This window comes from Mesitornis unicolor, unplaced genomic scaffold (assembly GCF_000695765.1).
Source record: "Mesitornis unicolor isolate BGI_N332 unplaced genomic scaffold, ASM69576v1 scaffold16221, whole genome shotgun sequence".
Lineage (NCBI taxonomy): Eukaryota > Metazoa > Chordata > Aves > Mesitornithiformes > Mesitornithidae > Mesitornis > Mesitornis unicolor.
This window is the reverse complement of record NW_010163249.1, coordinates 3,848-29,135: the sequence shown is the minus strand read 5'-3', so window position 1 is coordinate 29,135 and position 25,288 is coordinate 3,848. Positions and strand designations below refer to the sequence as shown.

At 37.3% G+C, this 25,288-nt stretch overlaps 1 protein-coding gene across 1 annotated transcript in view; it reads left to right on the top strand.

Moving 5' to 3' along the window:
* The window catches only part of GCC2 (GRIP and coiled-coil domain containing 2), a gene marked incomplete at its 5' end in the record, with an annotated part of 23,423 nt that extends 5,268 nt beyond the window's left edge, over nt 1–18,155 (top strand). Inside the window, 18 exons of the mRNA XM_010193898.1 lie at nt 3–908; nt 1,590–1,656; nt 2,339–2,439; nt 2,520–2,618; nt 4,085–4,204; nt 5,626–5,790; nt 6,136–6,240; nt 6,818–6,980; nt 7,537–7,637; nt 7,764–7,841; nt 8,576–8,713; nt 9,616–9,737; nt 11,476–11,652; nt 13,115–13,332; nt 14,756–14,950; nt 15,760–15,899; nt 16,751–16,952; nt 18,077–18,155. Coding sequence (XP_010192200.1) covers nt 3–908; nt 1,590–1,656; nt 2,339–2,439; nt 2,520–2,618; nt 4,085–4,204; nt 5,626–5,790; nt 6,136–6,240; nt 6,818–6,980; nt 7,537–7,637; nt 7,764–7,841; nt 8,576–8,713; nt 9,616–9,737; nt 11,476–11,652; nt 13,115–13,332; nt 14,756–14,950; nt 15,760–15,899; nt 16,751–16,952; nt 18,077–18,147 — 3,168 coding nt within the window. The remainder of the gene's footprint in view (nt 1–2; nt 909–1,589; nt 1,657–2,338; nt 2,440–2,519; nt 2,619–4,084; nt 4,205–5,625; nt 5,791–6,135; nt 6,241–6,817; nt 6,981–7,536; nt 7,638–7,763; nt 7,842–8,575; nt 8,714–9,615; nt 9,738–11,475; nt 11,653–13,114; nt 13,333–14,755; nt 14,951–15,759; nt 15,900–16,750; nt 16,953–18,076) is intronic.
* Nucleotides 18,156–25,288: the final 7,133 nt, after the last annotated feature.

Genomic DNA, 25,288 nt, shown 5'->3' with positions numbered 1-25,288 from the left:
AGGAAGTAGATGTTGCTAACCAGTACAACAACAACCTGAAGAAAAAGGTGGAGGAATTGACAGAGAGACTGAATGAAGCTTTAACTAGGAAGAATGAAAATGCTCAAACATTAGAGCAACTGGAAAACCAGATTGAATCTCTGATGCGTGAAAGAGAGAACCTTTCATCTGAAGCCTGTACTCTTCGTGAGGAAAATAAGAAAATCCTTCAGGAAAAAGGCGAATTAAGTGAAGAGCTGGAAAAGATTACATCTGAAAAAGATGGTTGGTTAGTGTTGAAAGAGCAGTCTGAAAACTTAGAAAACAAACTACAAATGATGACTGCAGAAAAAGACCATATATCAACATTACTTGAAAGTGAACAAGCACACAGATTCCTTGTAAGAACTCAGCTGTACCACTTACTTGAGCAAATGGGGTCCAGCATTTCAGATTCTAATGAAGAATATGATTCCCTCAACTTGTTACAAATTGCAAATGAATGCTTGGCAAAAAGGAAAGAAGACCAGTGCCTTGCTCTACAGAGTGAGGAGAAGGTTCTTCATTTGCAGCAGGAAGTTGGGAGACTGGAAGAAGAAAATGCAGCTCAATATGCAGAACATAGATCCTTGATTCAGGATTTTGAGAAAGAAAAGGATCTCTTGAAAGAAGAATTGGAAGGAGTGTTGTCTGAAAAAGAAACACTTCAACGTGATATCCAGGAGCTGAAGAATGCCAGTGAAAAAACAAGGATCGAAAATCAAGATCTTTTAGCTAATATTGAAGAGATCACTCAAAAGCTTGCTTTTTATGAAAGTCAAATACAAGAACAGCAGAAAGGATCAGAGAAGCAAGATGACCTAAAGTTCATTTTGGAGCAAAAGGAAACTGAACTTAGAAATGTGAAAGACGAACTGAGTTCTCTAAAGGTTATATTTTGTTATTGAAGTATACAGACTAAACCTCTAAAGTCTTCAGAATTAAGGTTCAAAAAATACTTTCAATTCTCTCTTTTTTTTCCTTGGCCTTAAAGTGAGTTTCCCTTCTAGAAAGCACATGTTTCTGAGTTTCCTAGCACCTCAGAATCCCTTCCCTCCCCCCAGGAAAAAAAAACAATCAAACAAAACGAATCATAATGCTCTTTTGACAAAAGTTGCTTGTCCTTGAACCTCTTTTCTTATCAATACCCCCCAAAGTGATCATTTAACTAGATGAACTAACTGACCTCATAATCTTCCACCTCTAACTTTCTATGGCTCCATCTCAAACAAAACTCCTGCTTGATCTGCATTAGCTGCTCCTAACTTCAGGTCCTGGGAACCGATGGTTATGTAAAACTGACAGCTGCAGAATTAATGGTCTCCCATTTTTTTTGTCCTCGGACAGGATGCTTTAACAGCAGCTGTTAAAAGGTTGGAATGTTTTCCTTTCAACATAAGTATGCTTATCAGTTACCAAGCTGATATGAAATTGCACATAAAGACTTTCCTGGTAGTAAGAACATAGACATAGTCCAGCTGTAGCTGAAACCTGTGGTGGCTTGTTAGGGGAAAAACAGTTACCACAAATAAATTTTTGTAATGCTTCTTATATCTTTGTTTATAATACAGAATTTAATGGAGACAACTGAGAAAACTGATCAGCAGACTTCAGTAGCAGAGCTTCAAGAAAAAATTGGTATATCTCTCACTGTTCTCTTGTGTAAACAGTTTGGGGGTTTTGGATTGCTAGTTTTTCTCTCACTGCATAATTGTCCTGTGTTGTCTACAGGCTAAGGAAGGTGGGGAAGTAGATATCAATGCAACTTTCTACAATATTCATTCCTTTAGGGATTTAAAATATTGTTGGCAGTCTTGAGGTGGTGATCATTTGATATTTTTTTATATCAGAAGTGTACATTTGGCTATAAACAGTGTAGTGGATATCATCTTTAGCTTTTAAATATGGGAAATAATTGTGTCAATAAGAATCTGTAGGGCTGCCAAGAGAAGAAAGCAACGCTTTGCCAAGACTACTGTTGCCTTATTGCAGTTATCCCAACACATTAGAAATAAAGTGGTTCCAAGTTGTTACAACTATAGGCAGAAGTAGGCAGGAATACAGCTTTTAACGTCAAATGTGATGGAAGCCTCTGAAACAGGGAAATATTGTCCTTAAACTGTCAGTGCAGCTGAACGTTTTAGCTTCGAATTAAATTTAAATGTTTAGCTGAATGAAACATTTGAACATCCCCTCTGGTTTATATTTTGTTTTGTTTCCAATTCATGCTGGTATTTGTGTTCTAATTGAATTGAATTTCATTTCATTTTGGGGAGAGGGGGGAGACGTATTTTTTCACTTTTTTATTTGTTTATTTTAGGAAGACTGGAGCAAGAATCTGCAGAAAAAGGAGAGAAGCTAAATAAAATTAAGGTTGTAGCTGTGAAAGCAAAGAAAGAATTAGATGCCAGCCGAAAAGAGGTACCCTGACTGCTTTTTAATATGAAAAATATTCTGCATGTGAGGTTCCGTTTTAATGACACACGCTTCTTTGTAATAAGATGCAGACTCTGAGGGAAGAATTGGAGTTGGTTCGGTCAGAGAAAGATCAGTTGTCTGCTTCAATGAAAGATGTCATTCAAGGAGCTGAAAGCTATAAGGTAAGAATAGTACTATACTTACAAGAGGCAGTTAACTGTCAGAAAATACTTTGCTTTTGAAGCCTAGCTTAGATATATGTTGCTATTTACTTGCACGGGTATGTTTGGCAAAAGAAACTATCAGTGCTGTTGAGTACCCAAATCAAGAAATGTAAGGTTCTAGTAACAGAACTGTGCAACTGCTGTCAGAAGAAAATAAGGCACTTCCTTTCTACTGGATGGTGCTTCTAAACCTTTTAAATCTGGATCATACATATCAAACAGTATGTTGCTGAGGCAGAACATAAATCCTTATTAAGTCTTTGAAGTGCATTTAATTTGGGATCAGTTAGAAAGTCCAAAAGAGATAAAGACATGAACTAACAGTTCCCTGGGAGCAGGTCCTCTTGGAGCATGTCTCTGGGCACATGAAGCAGAAGTGGGTGACTACGGACTTTCAGCATTCAACTCACAATACTCTTGTTACAGTCTAAATGGGTAAACAACTGAATGGGTGCTTAAAAAAATAAAACAGTTGCATGGTTTGGCTCAGTAGCAATTAATGGCTTGTTCTAGATGCCAATAACAAATGGGGTACCAAAGGGGTCTGTGCTGGGACCTGTCCTGTTTAACAGTGACTTGGAGAAGGTGATAGGGTACACATTCATCGTATTCTCAGGTTATTCCTAATTGGGAACAGTCAGTAGGCTTGAGGGTAAGGCTTCCATTTAGAGACACCTAGACAGGGGTGAAGAATGGGCTGAACAGAACAAGAGGAAAAGGCCTCAAGTTGTGCCCAGGGGAGGTTTAAATTGGATATTAGGAAAAATTTCTTCACCAAAAGGGTTTTGAAGCATTGCAACAGGTCGCCCAGGGAAGTGGTGGAGTTGCCATCCCTGGAGATATTTAAAAGATGCGTGCATGTGATGCTTAGGGACATGGTTTAGTGGTACATTTGACAGTGTTAGATTTACTGTTGAACTTGATGATTTTAAGGGTCTTTTCCAACCTAAATGATTCAATGAGAGACAGTAGTCCTAAATTGAAATGAGATATTCCAGCTGGATACACGGATATATATTATTAGCCTATGAGGATGGTCAAACTTTGGAAAAGATTGCCCAGAGATGTAGTGTCATCTCCATCTTTGGGGTAGGTCCTTGGAAGGACCTGACTGGACAAAGCTCTGAGCAACCTGGTCTGGTCTCACTGCTAAGTCTGCTTTAAGCAGGAGGTTGAATGTAGACCTGCTGAGGTCTCTTCCAACCTGAATTATTGTAGATAATATAGGTCAAATAAACCCTTTTTCAGGGTTTCTCCCAGAGCCTGTAATGGAACGACAGCTTTAAATTCATTCTGATATTTCTGATGTTGCAGTGAGAGAACTTGTATGCTGAAATATTAGGAAGATAAGTGTGTGAGGTATAGAATGTGCTTATTCAGTGCATATCGTAAAAAATGATGGGTCTGTGTTTGTATGTGTTAAGAATCTTTTGATGGAATACGATAAGCAAGGAGAACAGCTGGATTCTGAAAAAGGCAGAGCAAATAATCTTGAACGTCAGATAGACGACCTCACAAGGCAGCTACAGGTGTCATCCCAGCAGGTCAGTCCTGTATGTGTGTCTGAGCTATTGATAATTACAGTAAAAATTATTTTACCTATTGAGCTTAAGTTCTATTTTTTTATTTCTATTTTCTTAAGTCCTATTCATCTGTTTGTTACTCTAGGTAGTTTCATAACCTAAGTGCATTTTGCATAGCGATTTGAAAATCAGGGGTGTTTTTCAACATTTGATGTCTTCTTTGGGCCATGACAAAGGTAAATATTACCTAGAATGACTGACCTTTTCAATAGAAAGGGTTTAATTTACCCCAGGTCAAGTCACAGAAAAGAGCAGGTGATCAACTCTGGCTTCGGTTGGGCATGCAACTCTGCTGCATGTACCAGCTAAAAAAACAAAGTATCAAACTTGCACTATTTCTCTTAATTTCACACATATACTTGTGAAGTACAGTAATGTTTAAGTGTTTTCTCTTCTGTTTTTTTTTTTGACAAAATGTGGTTTTGATATTTAATCAACAGTGTTTAAACATACTAAATTAGTTATGATGTTGACAAGGCTGGGACTTTATGATGCATTGTGGAGTACTATAGTGGCATTCAGAAGAGTCTCATATGGTAATTAAGCAGCTGTGAGACACATTTTTGCAAAGGTAACTGAAATGGGTTTAGGATTTAGGATTTAAACTCCCAGGTCTCATAAATAATTACACTGAAGATCCGCTTAGGCCTCTGTTTCCATATAAACGTGAGCTAGTAGTGAATAGCATCAGAAGAAATGACAAGTAGTAGCATATATTCTGCTGATTATGCAGGTGTCGATATATTCAAGTTTGTTACAAAGTGTTTTGTAGATAAAACCACTGTTTAGGTAATTGGCAGGTTCTTTCACTTCCACTTCATTCTTAATCTGCATAACAGAGATGGAGAAAAAACAATTAAGATTTCAAAATTAAATCTGTTAAAATTATTGCAAAAATAGCCTCGATACAGGAGGAGTTCTTACTATGTACTGATGTGATCTCATTAAAGGCTTGGCGGTGCTACAGTTAAATGTGTTTTAGGAATTAATAGTAGGATCATTTATTTGTAAATACAGAAGTTGTGTTTGAAGTGGGACAATAAGTACTCAAACTTTGCATATTGTTATGGGAGGAAGGTGGTTCTTACAGAAAGCATAAATGTTGGAGTACTTTTTTTTCAGATTTCTTGTAATTCTAGACATCTTGCAGAAAGCTGGGCAAATGAACTCTGGGCAAAATAATCAAATTGTGCTAGTGGCTTTTCATTTAGCCTATTTCTTAATCTGGTTTGTAACAATTAAGAAGGACAAGACTCATCTGTAGGAATGCTGTTTGTAAGGAAGTTGGATAGAAATTGGTGTTTTTTAAATAAAGACAATATCTGTCAAAGTTGAGTGCAAATTCAGCTTACGTTTTTATCTTTCCACTGTGATCATTTCAGCATGATCAGTTACACTCTGCTAATGAAGACCTCCTGGCTCGTATTGAAACACTGCAACATAATGCTAAGCTGCTGGAAGCTCAGATACTGGAGATACAAAAAGCCAAGGCAAAGGCTGACAAAGAACTAGAAGCTGAAAAGCTTCTAAAAGAACAGAAAACAAAGGTAGTACTCGGTAGAGATGGTGAATGGACTGCAGCATTATTTTTGTTGGATGTGACTTCTTTTAGACCTTTGTAAACTGTGTTGTTATAGAACAAGTTCCATACTTTCTCTTCTTGTTACTTGACTTGGTCTGCTCATTAAAGAACTTTGCAAGACTTTCACTTAGAGCAGATTGGAGATCGTTACAGAATGTGAAAAGCACTTCATAATCTTCTGGGTTTTACTTTGGGTCCAGTAAAAAAAAAAATCTTTATACAACCTAAGTGTGTATGTGTCTAAGTGTGAATAGATGCTGTCATCTCTTTTGAAATTGGACTGCATAATTGAGAAATATCTAAATTTCAGGAACATAGTGGTGTTCTCCGAGAAATGGAGGAGCTTCAGATGCAACTTCAGAAGGAAAGGAAAAACCTGCAGAAAACTATGCAAGAACTAGAGCTGGCCAGAAAGGTAGAGTTGCTGTTCAAGTTTGTGCTGAATGGACTACCAAAGACTTTGTCTCATCTTGCTGTGTTGAATGCCTCCCTTTCTGTTCTGAGGATTTTCAAGCCCAAGGGGGAAAATATTAGGGTTTTTATTCCTGATTTTGTGTTTGGAGAACTGGTATGTACTTGTGGGATTTTTTTTTTTTAATTATTGTTACTTGTTTGTTTGTGTTAGATTGGGCTGTGTGGCCTGTGGCGAGTAGGAATAGAAATAGAATTCTGGTGTGTGGAATACTTGTGTAGTGCACTGTTCAGAAGCTGCCCTTGTTGTAAGGACTGAAGGTGATAGAAACTAATATCAGCAAAATACCTACTGGTAAAAGTGTTAAAACTAGCAACAATTGTTTCAAAGCTTCTGGTTCTTGTTTGAAAACAGACTATTTACTGAGGATACAGAAATGTGATGAATGAGTGTTGCTTGTGGATTTGGATATTTATAAAGTTTTTCAGATGGGCAATATACTTTTTTAATATAACTTTAAAAAAATTCTTAGCAGCCAAGGCAGATAGTAAGCTGTAACTTCATTGTGTATACCTTGCAGGATGCTCAAAAGAGTACGTTAATGGATATGGAAATAGCTGATTATGAAAGGCTAGTAAAAGAACTTAATCAGAAGATCACTGATAAAGACAGCAGAATAGAAGATCTTGAGCAAGAGACGGGGATTCAGAAACAGAAGCAAGAGACCCTACAGGAAGAAATAAGTGAGTAAACTATAAACAGCAAGAGTATCTATGGTACAGTTAGTAATGATAAAAACACAGTTCACAAACAACTAAAGTCAATGAATGAGAGTCAAGTTGCAGGGAGTACTATACAGTTATAGTCAAAATTACTTTTCCATAAAGGAAACTTTACTAGGTTATCAGTCACTTGATCTTGTATTCAGCAAATAAAAGCCAAGTTGCCTGCCTTGGCAAGAAAACTATGTTTATTTCCTGATTCAGCTAATCGTAAGTTCTGAAAGTCGAGGACTGACAGAGGTTTTCATTCTGACATACCACACACATGAAACTTTACTAGTTAGCATGTGGTTAAAAATTTCATTTCTTCCTATCCTTACGTCTAAGTCTTAAAACAATTTTGTTTGTTTGAAGGCCTTTGTGATAGTTGGAAATAGAGTACTAAACTTATTGTAAGCTATTTGTTTGCAGCTCTTAGGGATTCTGTTAGAATTTGCTTAAATATTTTCCAATAGTTTTTAAGGAAATATAGGAGGGGAAGTTTTCCTTTGCATATAACTGCTATTTTCTGTATTAGAATCACTTCAGTCAACTATGCAACAGGATGAGGAAAGAAATGCCAAGATAAAACAACTCCTGGTGAAAACGAAAAAAGAACTGGCTGATTCAAAACAAGCTGTAAGTTCAGATGTTAATGACTATATTCCATTTTTAAACTAAGTTTTAATTAATGAGCTAGTAGCTGAATTAGTAAGTTGCTGAGGTTTGGGCTTTTTTAAATAACCAGGTCACTTTTTCATGCAGGAAAATGACCATCTAATGTTGCAGGCATCATTAAAAGGGGAACTGGAAGCCAGTCAACAACAAGTGGAAGCCTATAAGGCAAGAAACTTCACTTCTTTCTTAATATAAGGTTTCTTATTTAAGTAATAAGGGTGTGATTTGTACTGTGCAGATGGAATATAGGCTGAAGAATGAAAAGGTGTTATTTTTATTAATAGGTTACTGGTTGTTTTTCTTAAATGACTTTTGTCTGTTTGCTGCTTTCCCCAAATATTTCCCTTGATGTTCTTTAAATGGGTTTACCCTTCCTTGTTCTTCTTTCCTTTCCCTTTCCACTAAAACAGAGAACTGCATAATTTGAAACTTGTTACTGGGATATGTTTTAAAATAATTTCTTCAAAAATGGAAGTTGCACAGTTTACTTTTAAACAAAAGGATGCAACATCATCATAAAAAAAATCTTAAATGTTGTCCACCTGTATAAATGTTGGTTGGGCAGAATTGGAATTGAATGTAATGAAAGGTAGCAGGGAAGGATGAGGGGTTGGCTTTCTTAAATGCTGCCACTCCACCACTGTAATTTTATCTTCAATTCTCCTAACATCATGTATTTTTTAAATTAAGTATTCAATAAAAATAGAATTAAAAAAATAGACATGGGTTACCACACCCATGTCTATTTTTTTAATTCTATTTTTATTGAATTTTAATTTTATAGTCACCAGTTCTGTGCAGGAATTACAGTAGTAGAATACTACGTGCTCTGTGGCACGTCCGCTTGGAGAGGGAAGAAAAAACTTTGTCATGGTGAAGTTTTCAACTGACTTTTTCAGGTTCAAGTGGCTGTACTAACATCAGAAAAGCATAAAGTTCAAGAACACCTGCGAACTTCTTCAGAGCAACACCAGCGTATGTTGAGTGCTTACCAGCAAAAAATTGCAACCTTGCAAGAGGAGTGCAGAGCAGCCCAGGTACTCTAGTGGAAGAAGCAATGTCAGAGACATTGGAAATTTCAGAGAAGGGAAATTTATTGCACACTCTGTCTGCTTCTCTAAAAATGTCATGTGGATGTTTTACTCTTGTCTTTTTGTCTGTCAAGAATTGGAAATTATCCTAGTGCTTAACGTATTTGAGTGGTGATATAGAGGACAAGGCAGGCTCTGACTGGTTGTCATATATCACTTGTGGTGGAATGTCTTATATTTACAGAAGGGAAAATCTGTGGTGGTAATGGGGAGTCACTGGGAACCAAATAAAAATTGGGTGAGACACTGGCACAGATTGCCCCGGGAAGTTGTAAATGCCCCTCACTGGAAGTGTTTAAGGCCAGGTTGAATGGGGCTTTGGGGAACCTGGTCTGGTGGGAGGTGTCCCTGCCCATGGCAGGGGGGTTGGACCAGATGATCTTTAAGGTCCCTTCCAACCCAAAACGTTCTATGATTCTGTGATTACAAGACTGACTTCTCAAAATTATGCATAACTTTAAAGCATATTACATTTTTGTCACCAGAGTAGTATAAAAGGAAAATAGAATTATCCCTTTTTTTAACTTCACCTTTGCCTTCACTTAAAACTGTTTGATAGAACTCGTTGCTTGTGAATCTCCTGTTGAATGCAATTTTTTGATTTGCAGATATTCTTTCTTTAATACTGCTATGGTGAAAATTAGTGTCTCTTTAAGTTTCACATTTTATGATATTCTATTAAAGTCTAAAAAAACATCTGTTATAATAGTCACAGTTTTAATTATCCACTTAAAAGAAAATGCAACAGATCTTAATTTTTTTCAATGTAAGATGCATTTCATTTTAGAGAAATAATGGAGGACTAGTTAATAGTAAAACTTACTAAGGGTTTGTTTTCTATGTGATAGGCTGAACAAGCGTCTGTTACGTCAGAATTTGAGAGCTACAAAGTCCGTGTTCATAATGTTCTAAAACAGCAGAAGAATAAATCTGCTTCTCAGACAGAATCTGAGGGAGCCAAACAAGAAAGGTAAAGCTAAAATTTTTGTATGCATACAGAAAAATACTGATATTCGAGTTACTTTATTTGCCTCTGCTAATTTCTGACCAACAAGTGAGTTCTACTATTTAACACTTTTTGCTTGAATAAGGAAAGTATCAGAAGGAAGGCAGTTTGCTTCATCAGTTACTTTGGTTTAAAAAAAACAAACAAAACCTCTTTATTTCTATAAATTTTATCTGATGTGTAATCCAACTGTGGCTCTGCCTATCAACAGAAGAAAGATAATCAGTTTGTACCGTGGTGGTACTACGTTAGTTTCTAATTCCTTGATTTGTTGTTGTGGGTTTTTTTAACATTTATTTTTGTGTAGATCACCTGTTACTGTCAGAGGGAGAAGTAAGGTGTTAGGAAGATTCTCGTGAGCTGAAATAAGACAGCATCTTCCATGTAGACTTGACTCGTCATTTTCTCTGACATAAAGTATTACAGCAAAGCGCCATTTCCAACTAAGAAGAAAAGAGCAGATTGGTACTGTTCAGCTGAGCCCACTTTGAACTTTTTCAGGAAGGAATGTTTTCATTTAGGTAAATCTCTGGCTACCAATTCAGGCATCAGTTCCAGGAGATTTATGAAATCCTTAACAGCTGTCATATGAGGAAAAACTTGGAATAAACCAGTTACACTGCCAAAAGTTCCCTGAAAACCATTTTGTCATAAGCCAGGTAAATTCAGATTCACTTCAGAAAATGCCTGAACCTGTAAAAGTAGATCAGTTTCTGTAAGTTATTTTTGTAAGTTACTGATAGGTGTCCTTGGTAACAGACCGCGCATTTATGTGTGAGCTGTCAAGTCATTTCTGACCCAGATCTTAAAACAGTGCGTGCAAATGCGGCTGAAAATCCACCAGAGGGAGACCTGTGCTTTGTTAGAGGACTTCAGGTTTATGCTTGGTTTGTTTTTGTTGTTGTTTTTAATATAGGTACCCCTTCTTTTCTTTGAGGCAAGCAAGAGTTGCATTTCTTTGTCCCTCCTTTTTGCAGAATTTCAAGAAGTTCTGGTATTGATAGGTTTTTGTGAAAGAGAGAGTCACATTGGAAACAAAGTGGACAAGTAATCAGACAATAAACAGGTGAAAAATAGTTTGCAAAGAAATACTTTACAGTTATCAACTCTAAGGGTTGATACAGAAAGCGCAAAAGGAGAATGTGTGTGACTTCAGACTTTTTCCTCCTGGTGTATCTGATTTTGATTTATTTCTGACCAATAGAGTTTATCTGTTTTTATGGATTTATGTTGCTTTCTGGTCCTTTGCTCAAAATCTCCTCCTGTATTCAGTCTCCTGTATTCAGTCTCATTGAACTGATGTGCATTTCCTAAACAAGCAAAAAATCCTCCAGCACTTTTTAAGAAGAAATCTTTCCTCCCATCTGCATCTCGCATATTATTGGTCTTCTGTCTTGTCCCTCTGAACCAGCTTGAAGTAGAAAGTGATAGCAGTGGTACTTTCTACCCCAATAATTACATTCCCAGCAGTTCAGATGTGATGTGATAGGCCTGTTTATACCTATATTGAAACACAATCAGAACTCTTCCTAATTGTTTCTGCTGCAGTCACATTCTAAGATTTTTTTGGTCATGATTTTGTATTGATTAATTAATAAATAAGCAATTTAGATCAGCTATACAAAATGTTCTGGATATAATATAGGTTCTGAAGTAATATAATTCCTTTTAATGTATGTTTATTTCTTTTTTCTCCTTGCAGAGAACAGTTGGAAATGGTGATAGATCAACTTAAAGGGAAGCTGCAAGATGCTCAGCATAATTCACAGATGAACGCGTCTGAACTCCAGGCATTGCAGTCTGAACACGACACCCTGCTGGAAAGGCACAATAAGATGCTGCAAGAGACTGTTGCAAAAGAGGCAGAACTCCGTGAAAAGTATGGTCTGCTGCTGAATAGATACAAATATTTTTTGTGTGTGAAATTTAAGGGCTGGGCTTGTAGTGGCCTATATCTGTACTTCCCAAAGAAAGGGCATTACCGTTGAGAAAGTTAAAGGAATTTTCCAAAGGGTTATTTGCTATTTTTCATCAGCCTTCAGAAGTTTCAGCAATGAAAATGAAGCAGTAGCTGATCAGGAAATTTGAGATTTCTGCAAGCTTCCTACCTGTTAATGATCAGAAGTTTTAAAAATAACACTTCTTAAGCATGTTGACTATGTTTAAGTCCAGTGCTCAGCATTACGTTAGTGTTGAACTGCTCAACTGAATTTTATGGATGTTTCCTATTAGAAAAATAAGGTGGTTAAATGCAGAGCAAACAATTTCACAGACAAAATATCGAATCCTGTGTCCACCAAGCATGTTTCTGTAAGAAAGTACTGTTTTTAAATCTATGCTTGCCACAGTCTTAATGTGTTTTCTTTCAAAATGCAAGGAATCTGTTTAATCTGTGTCACCTCTTCAAAAATCACATGAGTATCTAATACTTGAGTTCTTCAAAAAGGGTCTCTCCTTTATCTTTTCTTCTCTATTTAGGGTACAAAGTAGTTCACATGAAATACTATTTTGAAATTAGTATTAGGAGTTGTTGACTTACTGTCTCTCTTTTTACTGGCTTATATATTCCTGATAGCCACATGATGATTCACTGTAATAAACTAAATTATGTCCTTCTGCATTTTTCTGGAAACCACCCATATCACAGTAGGTTCCCTTTGTTCCCAGAGAGCCCAGCTCTTTGCTACTCTGGCTATATTTAAATTTGTATGCTTATAAGGGCAAGTCCTATGCTTCGTCTTTCCATGCTTGCACTTGTTTAATTGCTTGTCACAATTTTGGCTTGTTTCTGGAGTACGTCCAAACCAAGTACAATTGATGTGTTACCGACATTTTTATTGCTAACAACTACACTTTTCTACCCTCTTATGCATTGGAAGTTGAAGCTTAAAAAATTAAATTTAGCTTCTTAGAGACTTGTTTGCAGAAGTTCTGCATAAATATTTGCTAAATAAGTGTTAAAGGAAGTGGAGTATAACATAAGTGACATGTCCTGTATGACGCTAAACAGTCATGGTGCAATTTTAGAATTTAAGAATGTTTAGACCACATTGTGTCTAATACTTCCATTATTTTCCCGAAAATGTCTGAATTTTGTGTTCTGAAATCAAAATCAAATTTACACAGCACAGTGCATTCATATGATAGATTATAAGTGTAGCTTTCTCAGTCTTAGATTTTCCCTGTAAAAAGAGGAATTTAAATGGAAAAAAGTTGCATGGTCATTCTAAGATAAACATACACATGAAAATTGAAAAGTAGTGTAAATTCTCAAATTTTTAAAATGGGAAAACAGCGTTTTGCTGTTTGTTTCTTATGTTTTGTGTGTATGCTGTTTTCAGGCTCTGCACAATCCAATCTGAGAACATGGTCATGAAGACAGAGCATGCCCAGACTTTGAGCCAGCTCACAGCCCAGAACGAAGCTCTCCGGAACAATTTCAGAGATCAAGTCAGGAACCTGCAAGAAGAGCACAGGAAGACCGTAGAGACCCTTCAGCAGCAACTGTCCAGAGTAGAAGCTCAGCTCTTCCAACTGAAGAGTGAAGCAAGCACTAGAGGTGACTTTCAGTCATAATACCTCATTTTCTTGGGTTAGATACAAATTTGTGTACCCGAGTCTGAATCTAAAACATACGTGTAGTGTGTGGCTCTGTAATACACCAGAAACTTTTCCTGGAGAATTTGCAGCATGCCGTATCAATCTGATGATACCAAGTAAGGAAGGTGTCACTGTTTTTACTGTCCCTTGAGAATCTTGAGGTACTTGAATGCATCGAGATGAGGGCAACAAAGCTGAGGAAAAAAGGGCTGGAAGGAAATGCCTGCTGTGAGGAGCAGCTAAGGACTTTGGGCTTGTTTCATTTGGAGAAAAGGAGGCTGAGCAGTGACCTTATTGCTCTCTTACAGTTTCCTGAGGAGGGAAAGTGAAGAGGGAGGTGCTGATCTCTTCTCATTGGTATCCGGTGATAGAACGCCTGGGAATGTTTCAAATCTGTGTCAGGGGAGGTTCAGACTGGACATTAGGAAACAATTTCTTATGGAAAGGGTGGTCAAGGACTGGAACACACTTCCTAGAGAGGTGGTCAGTGCCCTAAGCCTATCAGTGTTTGAGACATTTGGACTATTTGCCCTTAATCACATGCTTTAACTTTTTGATTGTGACTGAAATGGTCAGACAGATGGACTAGGTCGCTTGTAGCTGAAAATATTCTGTTCTGTTCTAGAATCTGCATCACTGTTATCTTTTCTGCAGTACCTGCATTGTCAGACAGATGGGGGGAAATGACTTTGTAAATATTCGATGTTTTTCCTGTCAGTTTGTCAGAGATTTTGGAGCATACTGGACATTGGCCTCCAATATGAGGGGTGAAGCTAAAGGAAAGTGTATTGAAATCTGTTTGAATGCTGTTATTGGTATACTTGCTATTCGATCTCTCTTCTAATTCAAGATTTTACCCCGTTCAAGCTCAAGCTCTATCTGTAAAGTTACTAATTAGGATGTAGTTGGACATTTGCCAAGCAGCAGTAACAGTTTAAGAAGTTACTCTTTCCACTTGTTACTGAAGCAGCAGGGTAGTGCACACAGTTTTAAAACAGAACAATTGACGCCTTCCACAGGACCAGTTGAAAGAAAAGCTAATTCTGTTTTACGTTAAAAATATTTGACACTCTTGTCATAGCTACAGCACATCTTCAGAGAGAGTTGCATGAAGATTTCATGGTCACTGAAATAAAAATTTCCAATCAAGTTTGGATTTAGAAACAGGGTTTGTTTGGAATGGTTGTTTGGAGGTGAAAAGCTGTGTTTTCTATTACTACAAATGTTATGTGTGTATATGGCTTTCTCCCTTTTCTTCATCTTTCCTCCCCCTGCTTTTTAAAGACTATTTTATGTACTGCTTTCCAATCTGAGACAGTCACACCTGTTAAATAGCCCTACTAGTTTCATTCTGATGACAAACATCACTAAATATCTTTCAGGTCCAGCTGTTTCAAATCCAGCAATGAAGAATTTACGAGAACGGCGAAACACTGACCTTCCTGTTCTCGATGTGCACACTGTAGCTAGGGAAGAGGGAGAAGGTATGGAAACAACAGACACAGAGTCTGTCTCTTCAGCCAGCACCTATGTACCATCCTTGGAACAACTTCTCAACTCCCCTGAAGCAAAACTTGGTAGGTAGAACATGTGGCTTTTTGAAGCACTTGCCTACGTAAGTTGCCAAAGTTTGTGCCCTCAGAATATCTGAGAACGTTGTGTTTTCATGCTTTCAGGTGCAAGACACAAGTCTATTTAAGCGCCACTGAGTTTATGCTATCCTGAATTTCTGTAGGAGTTTTGTCCTTGGGTAAGGACTAACAGTAAAACATTGCTACAGGTTTTAGTGATTTAAAGATGTCATATTTGTGACTTTCTGAAGGGAAAAGACTGAATGAGCAAGTCAGTGAATTACTTACAGAACTTTTTATATTCTAGACTAGTCTCTACTAGAGACAATTAAGTGCTGATTTAACTCATTAATGAAAGGATAAAATGTCTGTTCATCTTAATGTGGCTTATCAGATCAGGAATTTATTAATAGTTTTTTCTAGGAAAATTAAAGCCAGCATGAAAAGCAATGTTCTAAAAGCCCAAACAAAAGTAAAAAATCATATGGTACTATCTAATCATGTTTTAAAAGCCTACTGAGCACTTTGTGGAGAACTGTGTAAAATCTCCATCTATGGGTAGGAAACAAGGGATAAATTGAAACCATGTATCTTGACTTACTTTGGACTGTTTTGCCAGTCCCCTTCTATTATACAACAGTAGATCACAAAAGAAGCATGCAGCAGCAGCAAGGATGCTTGCTAATGTTGCAGTCTGACTTTGCATGGATTTTGTTTCTAAGAAACTACATTAATCAAGTCCTAATTTTAAGTTGGTATAAAGGAGATGCAAGTGCTTTTTCCTTCCCTCAGTTTTCTTTTCCAATTATTTGCAGAACCATCTCAGTGGCAAACAGAACTCACCAAGGATGAACTGATTCAGAAACTAAACACGACAGCAAAGAGTGCTGATCATTTGAATGAATTACTTCGTGAATCAGAAGCAACCAATGCAATCCTAATGGAACAAATAAAGGTTAGCAGACATGCAGGAAATGTGGGAACAGCTCTAATTCCTATGGTCTGTTTCTTAGACCAAATGTTTAACACCAGATATGTTTCAAGAAATCCCAGTCTATAAAAACTTGGTGATGTAAAACTTAATTTTTTAAGGGATTTTATTCCACGGGCCTAATTAGCACTTCCAGCATTCACTTTATTTTCTGGGAGAGTTTCCCCACAGTTTCTAGTTGAGGCAGGGAGGATGAGTAAAAACTGCTATGAAAAACACCTCAAGAATTTGCAAGTTGAATGTTTATTAAGGTGCCTGTACTGTTTTCAGTTCGATAAAAGCAGTAAATTCCAAGGGAAGCATTGTCTAATTTGTCTTGTTTCTCTTCCTGTAACTTCTTTTAGCTGTCTTAAGTTAAAAGAAGATACATGTTTAGAGATAAATGTACTAATAATAGAGTTTGGTTTGATTTCATTGTGCCTCCCTGAGTTTTCTGAAAACATTTCTGAAGTTAGCATATTCTCCAAGTGCACTAAGATTTTTTTATAAAATGTTTCTTAATGAATATTAATATTGGTAAATCTTTGATCTACATTGCTTATTTAACTGTTCAACACTTTATCACCTAAATGGAATAGTTACTACCATTTATCATAACTGTTGCAGGTTATTTTTGATCAATAAAAAGTTATTTGTGGACAACTTTAACACATGTTCAAGTTTCACTGGATTTTTGTCCAGAATCTGTGCTATGCACACATAATTCTTTTTTGAAGAAAGATGCATAATTCACTTTTTAGCTCTTCAAATTACTTTTGTTCAAGTGCTCATTGTATGAAGCAAACAGCATTGAATATTTTTCCCCTCATCTGCAGCTTCTCAAGAATGAAATAAGAAGATTGGAAAGAAATCAAGAGAGAGAAAAGTCTGTGGCTAATCTTGAATACTTGAAGAATGTTCTGTTGCAGTTCATATTTCTAAAATCAGGAAGTGAGAAAGAAAGGCTGCTCCCAGTAATAGACACCATGTTGCAGCTCAGCCCTGAAGAGAAGGGGAAACTAGTTGCAATTGCCCAAGGTAGGTGGTGTTCAAAACACAGTCACAAAAAAAGGGAAGATTGGAAATAAAGGCAACTGAAGTTCTGTGCTTTCTTTTATGTAGACCTTTGAGGACAAACAAAGCTTAGCAGCACAATGCCAGTGAGCTAGCAATAAAACCATTTTGATCTGTTGGGAAGCTACTATTCAGTTTTCAGAAAACAAACCAAATAACCAAAAAAAGAAATAAAACTAAGAGAAAATATAATTTCTTCTGAAACATAGACACTTTAGGAAGACGATAGTAAGTTGTAAAAATTTAATGTGTTCATGTCTTGAGTGGAGTCAAAGATTTCTGTCAAAGCGACCTTAAAATAGAAGTTTACTATAAATGAATTACTATCTTGGCAGATTGTCTAAAAAGATAATTAAAGTGCTCCTCTCAAGGCAGTACTGCAGATCTAATATTAGTTTCAATATATTAACTTCAAAAATCTCTTCAAGAAAATATGTTTTATGTTTAAGAAATAAAGGAACAAGGGAAGGAAAGAAAAAGAGATAAGCCTTTGCAGGAAATTAAGAGCTTACTGTATAATAATGTTCTGGCTCTGCTTCAAATGCTCTGTTTGAGCATTTGTCCCCTTAACAACACTTTTTAAGGTATTGTTTGTAACTTCTCAATAACATCCTGTAGCTTCTTGTACTCCATTAGCTGACCTATACTTCATCTTAAAATTAATGTACAGAATAAGTACCATGTGTATATGTAAGAACTTAAAAGTTGTGAACAAGGTCACGTGAAAAAGAAAATGGGCAAAGTACTGCATCCCATGATAGGCTCTGCATTTGGAAAGATGAGATGTAAGTTAAGTCCATAGCATTTTGGTGATGTTCTGGCACTCTAAGGAACATGGATTGGACATTTCTGGAGAAAGGTGATAAATGCCCTCATTAAAACATCCTTAAGTACCCAAAGTAAAGTGGATTTGGTAATAAAATCCATGAATGTACCTATGTCAGCCCAAGAGTGAGAATTGAATGTTACCTTCTCAACAAGTTTACGAGGATGGCATTTGAAAAAGGACAGAGGTGCGGAGGAAACAAGATCATGTAACCAAATGGCTGATATAATAAACCTCAAGTACGTTTTTCTTCCTCTTTCAGGTGAGGAAGAGAGTACCTCACGACCCTCTGGATGGGCTTCGTACCTCCACAGCTGGTCAGGACTGCGATGACACAGTGGAAACACTGAATCTTTAAACACATTCCACAGTTGCGAAAAGAGAAATCTTAATGTGCAAGAACGATCTGTTTGTGTTGTAGCATTGAACTACAGGTTTTTGGTTTTGTGTGTTACTTTCAGCTTTTTAGGCTCTTCTAAGACAGAAGCTCTCAGTAGCTGTGAAAGACTGTCCTATATTATGTTCCAACAGCAGTGAACTATTCCTCTTGTTAAAGCTGATGATCAGAATTATAATGAGAAGTGACAAATTAATTGCAAATTGCTTAGAAACAGAATTTGACAAATCTGTGATGGCTCTTTTGATACTGGTTTTAAAATTTGATCTAATACAGTAACTGGAAGAAATAGAATTTAAGACTTCAAGCATTTTTAAGTGTTTACAGTTTCTTTCACATACTTTTGTCAGCTCGCTAATCAATATGGTTGGTGTTATTCTCTGCATGTTGAAGAAACTAGAATTGAGTTATTTCCTCTCTTGTGATGCTTACAAAATGCAAGATCATTAAGAAACAGAAATGGCATTTTCTGCTTTGTCTTGACTAAATTTTTAGTCTTGGTTATATTTGTTTGCAAAAGCTGGTTTGAAAATATGACGGCAGCAGTCCGCAAAACGTAGAGGATGTTTAAAACTATATGAAATACAATGCTCGGCACATGTGGGGCATGGTAATGTAGTGGAGATTATTGGCATCCATAGAAGTCTGAGGTTAGTACTCCAGCTATCAGAGGTCGTAAGTGAGCTGAAGCTTTGGAAGAAAGGGCTTAAGCTTTGGGTTTTTAACCTGAGTTTGGAAGTTTGTGTTCAAGACCAGGAAAAAATGTTTCATTACTGCAGTGATGCCTGTACTTAGATGAAAAGGTTACTCATACTGACTTAGTAGTATTGAAGACACTACAGGAAAAGTCTGCGTCTGTAGGTCAGACTCCTAACGATAACTTCTGAGAGAAAAGGACAGAACTTTTGTCAACAGATGCATCTTTTAAATGTTCTGACTGAAGATGTGTTATCCTTCTCTCACTTCTCTCTGTTTGCACATGTCATTTGCATAAATCTTACACACAGAGGAGATAATCTCTGTTCCAGGTTACCCAACAGAATGTTTTTTTTTTCCAAGAAGAATACATCTCTGTCATAGAAAAAGTAATTCTATTATCAACACAACACCTTTATTTTTAGCTTCAGTCTTCTTTTCCCCCCTTTCTAGACCATGCTGCCTTTCACCATCTTTATTTATTTTTAAGTTATTAAAATGCATACATATGTGTTTAAAACCTTCTTACCTTACAACAAGAGTCTTTCCATCTCTTTCACTTATATTTTCATGCTCTCTGTTCTGTTTTACAGTGAATCATTCCCTGCTACACTTACCAATATGAAATAGTATTCTTTCTTTCCTATCTATCTTAGTTGAGGCTCTAAGGAAATTATGCTCATTTCTTTAATACTACCTTATTTGAGACTGAGATAAATCTGGACATAAGAACAGCAGAAAGGCAGCGCATGTTGAAAATAAACTGTCAGTAACTGGGCTTTTGGTTTAATTTTTTGCTTCTTGTATATATTTAGTACACAGTCAACGAAGCCAACAGACTTTAGATTTTAATTCATTTCCAGAGTCTTAAGCACTTTTTTTTTCCTTCTCCCTCCAATACATATTCTAACTGGAATCTTTATGGTTTGTGCTACCAATGAAAACATTCTCTGTGGACTTTTGATCACAGAACTAATAAATGTTAGTGTGGGGATAAGCCTTTTAGGCATCTGTAGCTTAGAAATGTAGATAGCAGACATGAGGCTGTGTTTAGGCTTTTCTACATTTGGTTTTGAAATTATTACCATATCTTCAGCATTCATGATTTGCTCCAGATCTTGGATGTTGAATTCTAACTCGTCATTCACAGCTGGATTTGATTAGCGTCACTCAAAAAATGCCAAAACAGAGCAACAGGAGATGTTTGAAATATGTATAAAAATAAGCGCAAGTCATTCTCCTGCTGTGATTTGAACAATGGAAGCACATGAGTGGAAGGGTACAACTTTGTCTTAGTTCAAGCTCAGTTTGCAGCTGACCTGATTGAGTCTTTTCTGCATGATGTCTGCTCAGCCGTCGCTAAAGAGCTGTGACAAGTTCCTTTTAAAATGCACATATTTCAGAACTGTAGATTATTTAACATTGTAAGCTGTGAAGAAACGTATGCAAGTAACATATCACTGGCTGTATTAAATACCAGTTGCTTCTTGACTTCTTTCAAGTCTGAGTTGCATGCTCACTGTTTCTAGTAAAACTCAAGTATTGTACTTATGAATGTAGTGAACACCTCTTGCATTACTATATATATATTATTTTTTACAATGGAAGATGAAGATCTTAATTACTGTAAAGATATTTTAATAACTGCTACTAAACTATGTTCTGTTGCTGAGATTGCCAGAACTTACCTTTGTGGCAATAAACTAAGCAAATATTTCAAAGTTTAATATGCACTTGCAGTAAATGGCATGGAAGAATGTGGACTGGAAGCAGGATTATTTTGCATAGAAAACTTTATATGTCACATATTTGCATTTGTAATGTACAGCATTGTAGCTGTGATTTGCTTTCAAAAAGCAGTTTAAAACTGTAACTAGTAGTGCTGCTTCTTGATACACTGTGGAAGAGCACTGTGCTGTTGTTGCTTTCTGGTTCTTTTGTCTGTTTGTTTTCTTTACAGTGCCATATTTTGTTAGGATGTTTCCCAGAAAATGTAACCCATGCCCAAAGAGTTTACAAGCTTAGGACCAAATTTTACTCTTCTATCAGCCTGCCTGCAGCCCTAGCTTAGGGAGGGCATAATAATAATAATAATTTTAAAAGAGTCTATTGCCACTATGCAGAGTATATATTAATTACAAACCAAAAATGGGAGTGATTCTGAGCTGTCAGGCTGTAGTGTAGATGTGGCCAGTTGGATTTGGGGTTCAGGATGGCAAAGGGAACCTGTGTTAGAAGTGATACATGGGAGACCAGAGTTGCTGTTTTCTTTTCTGACCCTCCTTCCCCAAAGCATGATTGAGTGAGTACATGGTTAGATTGTGTTCTAAATTTAAATCTTCCTTTGACTGTTGCCCTCCATCCTTTTGATATCAGGTGATATATCCTGAAATTGGGGGGGATATTTAAAAGTTCTCCTTAGTTTGTACTAAGTGGCTTTGAAGGTAGTTTAACCACCTATGCTTCATCTGGCTTGTGCTTTGGCTTTACTCAGTGCACTAATATTTCTTCAGCTACCTGCTCGTTCTACAATTACTGGCACTGTAAAAATATCTCCCTTAGGAGCCTTGCAAATAGTTACCACCTGCAAGCTGAGAAACCAAATGTACAAAGAGGTAAAAACATATTTGTTATAGTAATTTCAGAATTGCCGGTCTGAATAGCAGTGTTTTGGTTGGAAATACATCTTTGAGGGCCTTTTCTTGTGGCCACTGCTTCAATAAAATTCAGCTTTACCCAACAGAGTGCCTTTCTTTTTCCCTGAATGTCTGTTCTTACCTAAGCAAATACTACTAGGGTGCAAGGTAGAAAACAAGGGCATGTTTGCTGTAGTACTAAAGAGATTTTTATGGATCTGGTAAAGTAGCTTCAGTCTTTACTTTGGAACACAGTAACAGTGATCCATACTTGTGGATGAATGGAAGAGGAGAAGAAACTGATTTGTTAAGTTTGGGTTTTTTTAGGAGAAAAAAAAATCAAGTTTTCAAAAAAACCAAGAAAGGCTCATTAAAATTACTTCAAATGTATTATTGGATTATTATCCAAATAGTATTATTGGATTGTCACCAACAATCTGACAATATGCGCCATGAAGAAGAGGGTTGCAGAAGGTATTTATGTGCTCGTTAGAAGGTCTGCATTTAGTATTTTAAGTATTAGGAACCTTATAGATCAGCACTCCTTCCAAATAGCACTCAGCTTTGAAGAGGACAGAACTACCTCTTTCCTCGTTCCCTGTGCTAGTCTTTCTGTATCTGCACAGTTGTTGTGGTGCAAAAATTAGACGCTCTGTGGATGATGAGGTGGGTGGTTTGTTTGTTTGTTAAGTGAGAGGTTGGTGTGTTTATCTTGCCATCCATTTTTATTAGGCTATGCTTATCATACACATATGTGGTCAAAGAGTGGATCATAGTATTTAATTTGATTTATAATATTGTCTTGCAAGGATGAGAAGGTGCATCACAGTTTCAAGAGCTTCCTTCCTGTCCTGTGTTCCTCGGGCTCATCCTGAGGATCAAGGCTGGACTGAATACCAAAGACTGAAGATAGTGGAAAAATGTGCATTAGTTCCTGCTCCAGCAATTTAATCCACTTTGGGATTAGTGAATCATTTATTCTTCTTGCTGTCAGTTTAGTAACTAGAGGCTTCTTATGAATTCACTATAAAGGTAATCACTATAAAAACCCGTGTGCTATTTTAGGCATAGGCACAGTCCCAGTCCTCTTATAGTGGCCTTTGAAAGTGTTTTAAATTGATAGGCATTGGGTAGCAGCTGTATGTGAGTAGAGGATTTAAGAGGGTTTTTTTTGTTGTTTCATCTGGGAGCTTAATTGCTTGAAAATCGAAGCTTGTTCTGAGAACACTCAGACCATTTCCGGAGTTGACGTACGTGTTACTTCTTGGATCTCTTCCCCTTTGCAGCATGCAGAACATCTCAAAGGTAAGAACTATGGAAACCACTACTGAACTCCAGAAAAAGGCTTTTACCCCAGTACTGTTCTGCTGTCATTGTGCCCCTTTGCAGAGTTAAGTTGCTGATGTTCAACATAACTTTTTGCAAGGGAGAAAGCCAATCTTATCATTTTGGCTCTTAGCATCCAAATATTTATACAGACAAGTTAATGTTCATCTTGCAAGCAGTCATAGTGTTTTACTTAAACCTGCAGCTGCACCAACCTAGGTGAAGCTGCCAACCTTTGCAGGGGGTCAGATGGGTGTTCAGTCTGCTCCATGGGCATAGGGCTAAAGCCTCTGGAAGAGTGGAGAGAGAGGCAGCTGGAGACAATAAAATCTCAAACAGCTCCTGTGCATCATAGAATCACAGAATGGTTTGGGTTGGAAAGGATCTTAAAGATCGTCTGGTTCCAACCCTCTACCATGGGCAGGGACACCTCCCACCAGATCAGGCTGCCCAAAGCCCTGTCCAACCTGGCCTTGGACACTTCCAGGGAGGGGGCATCCACAACTTCCCTGGGCAACCTGTGCCAGTGTCTCACCACCCTCACAGTAAAGAATTTCCTCCCAAAATCTAGTCTAAATCTACCCTCCTCCAGTTTAAAACCATTCCCTCTCATCCTATCGCTACCTGCCCTTGTAAAAAGTCCCTCCTCAGCTTTCCTATAGGCCCCCTTCAGATACTGGAAGGCTGCTATAAGGTCTCCCCGGAGCCTTCTCTTCTCCAGGCTGAACAACCCCTACTCTCTCAGCCTGGCCTCATAGTGGAGGTGCTCCAGCCCTCTGATCAGCTTTGTGGCCCTCCTCTGAACCCAGTCCAACAGGTCTATGTCCCCACACTGGGGGCCCCAGAGCTCCATGTTGTTGTTGCAGTGGCTCTCTGTGCCTGCTCTAACATTTCCCATCAGCCTTTCTCTTGGATGCTGGTTAAACCAGAATGGTGGGTAACAGTGGATATATACTTTTCTTGCAGGAGGAAGATTTTCAGAAAGCGCCAAAAAGCTAACAGTGGGTTTTGTAGCATTCTGCAAAGGATGGAAATTGCAGTGACAAAAAGCTTAAAACAGAAAAATGACAAACTACTTCGGGTTGGGATTTGTTTGTTTCTCCTCTAGTTATCGCACGATATTTGACTTTGCACTGCCTGAGTCTTGAGCTACATTTCCTCTCTTTGGAGGACCTCAGAATACAGGTATTGGCAAAACCATCCAAATAACCACATAAAATAATAAGCAAATAATTCTAACCAGTTGTATCAAAGTGCTGTCATTAAGCAATGACTTTTTTTTCCAGTTCTGATACCACTGATCTTGCAATACCCAGGGATGCTTGTGCTTAAATGTGGTCCATATGCAGTAAAGAAGGATGGGGTTTATCAGCAGGATTTACCATCAGATTTGTTCCCTACCTTCTGCAGTCAAACAGTGAAGACTTGGAAAAACTATTTCTGATGGGTGGGTTAGGAATTTAGGGTGGCTCAGGGAGTGGTTTATTTTTTATGATAGGTGGAGCACAATGAGAATAGCCTGATGAACAGAAAGGATGGCTGTGTATTAAATTAACTTTTTTCATAGCTTTTTCTATCGATGTAGACTAAGCTTTCACTTTGGAATAGATGCCCTGAACTTTGACAATAAACATTGATGTGGACAAATCTCCATATTCTTCTGTTACACAGAAGTGGCATACAAGCTTAAATAAAAAAAGAGAGCATAATACCACGATCACTAAAAGTCATTAAGTTAAGTTTGTGATGCTGCCATAAGCTTTTTCTTTAGCCATTAGTGTGTCCATCCAATTACTGACCTTGTCATGAAGCAGAAATTTATCCTGCTAAATATGGAATTTTAATGATCGATTTTGTAGGGTTTTGAGATTGATTTGTGAAAGTTATATCCCTGTTTTTGCACAATCTCCTTCCATCTTCCAAGAAAAGGTGAAGCCAAATATACTAGGCATGTCTAAAATGCATGAAATGGAAATTTGTCTTGGTTTTTGTAAGGATGTCAGAATGATCAGTAAAACAGGTCTGTTAGTATTCTGAGTAAAGTATATACTCTTTTTAAAAACAGCGGAGATTTTCATGGAGATCAAATAAAGGTCAAAATGTATTTGTTTCTATGACTGAGTTGTGAAAAGTTATCAGTGCTGAGCGAGAATGTGAAACCTAAATAATTTGTTACTTGTGAGTTCATTAACAGTTTTTCTAGGAACGTTTAGCTGTGTTCAAAAATTATTCATGCTTAAACGATCAAAGTCTCCTTTGCTGTTACTTTAACTTCATAACTTTGGAGGTATGATATGAAGAACACTGACATCATTTGAGGGGTCCTGAAGGGGGCCTATAGGAAAGCTGAGGAGGGACTTTTTACAAGGGCAGGTAGCGATAGGATGAGAGGGAATGGTTTTAAACTGGAGGAGGGTAG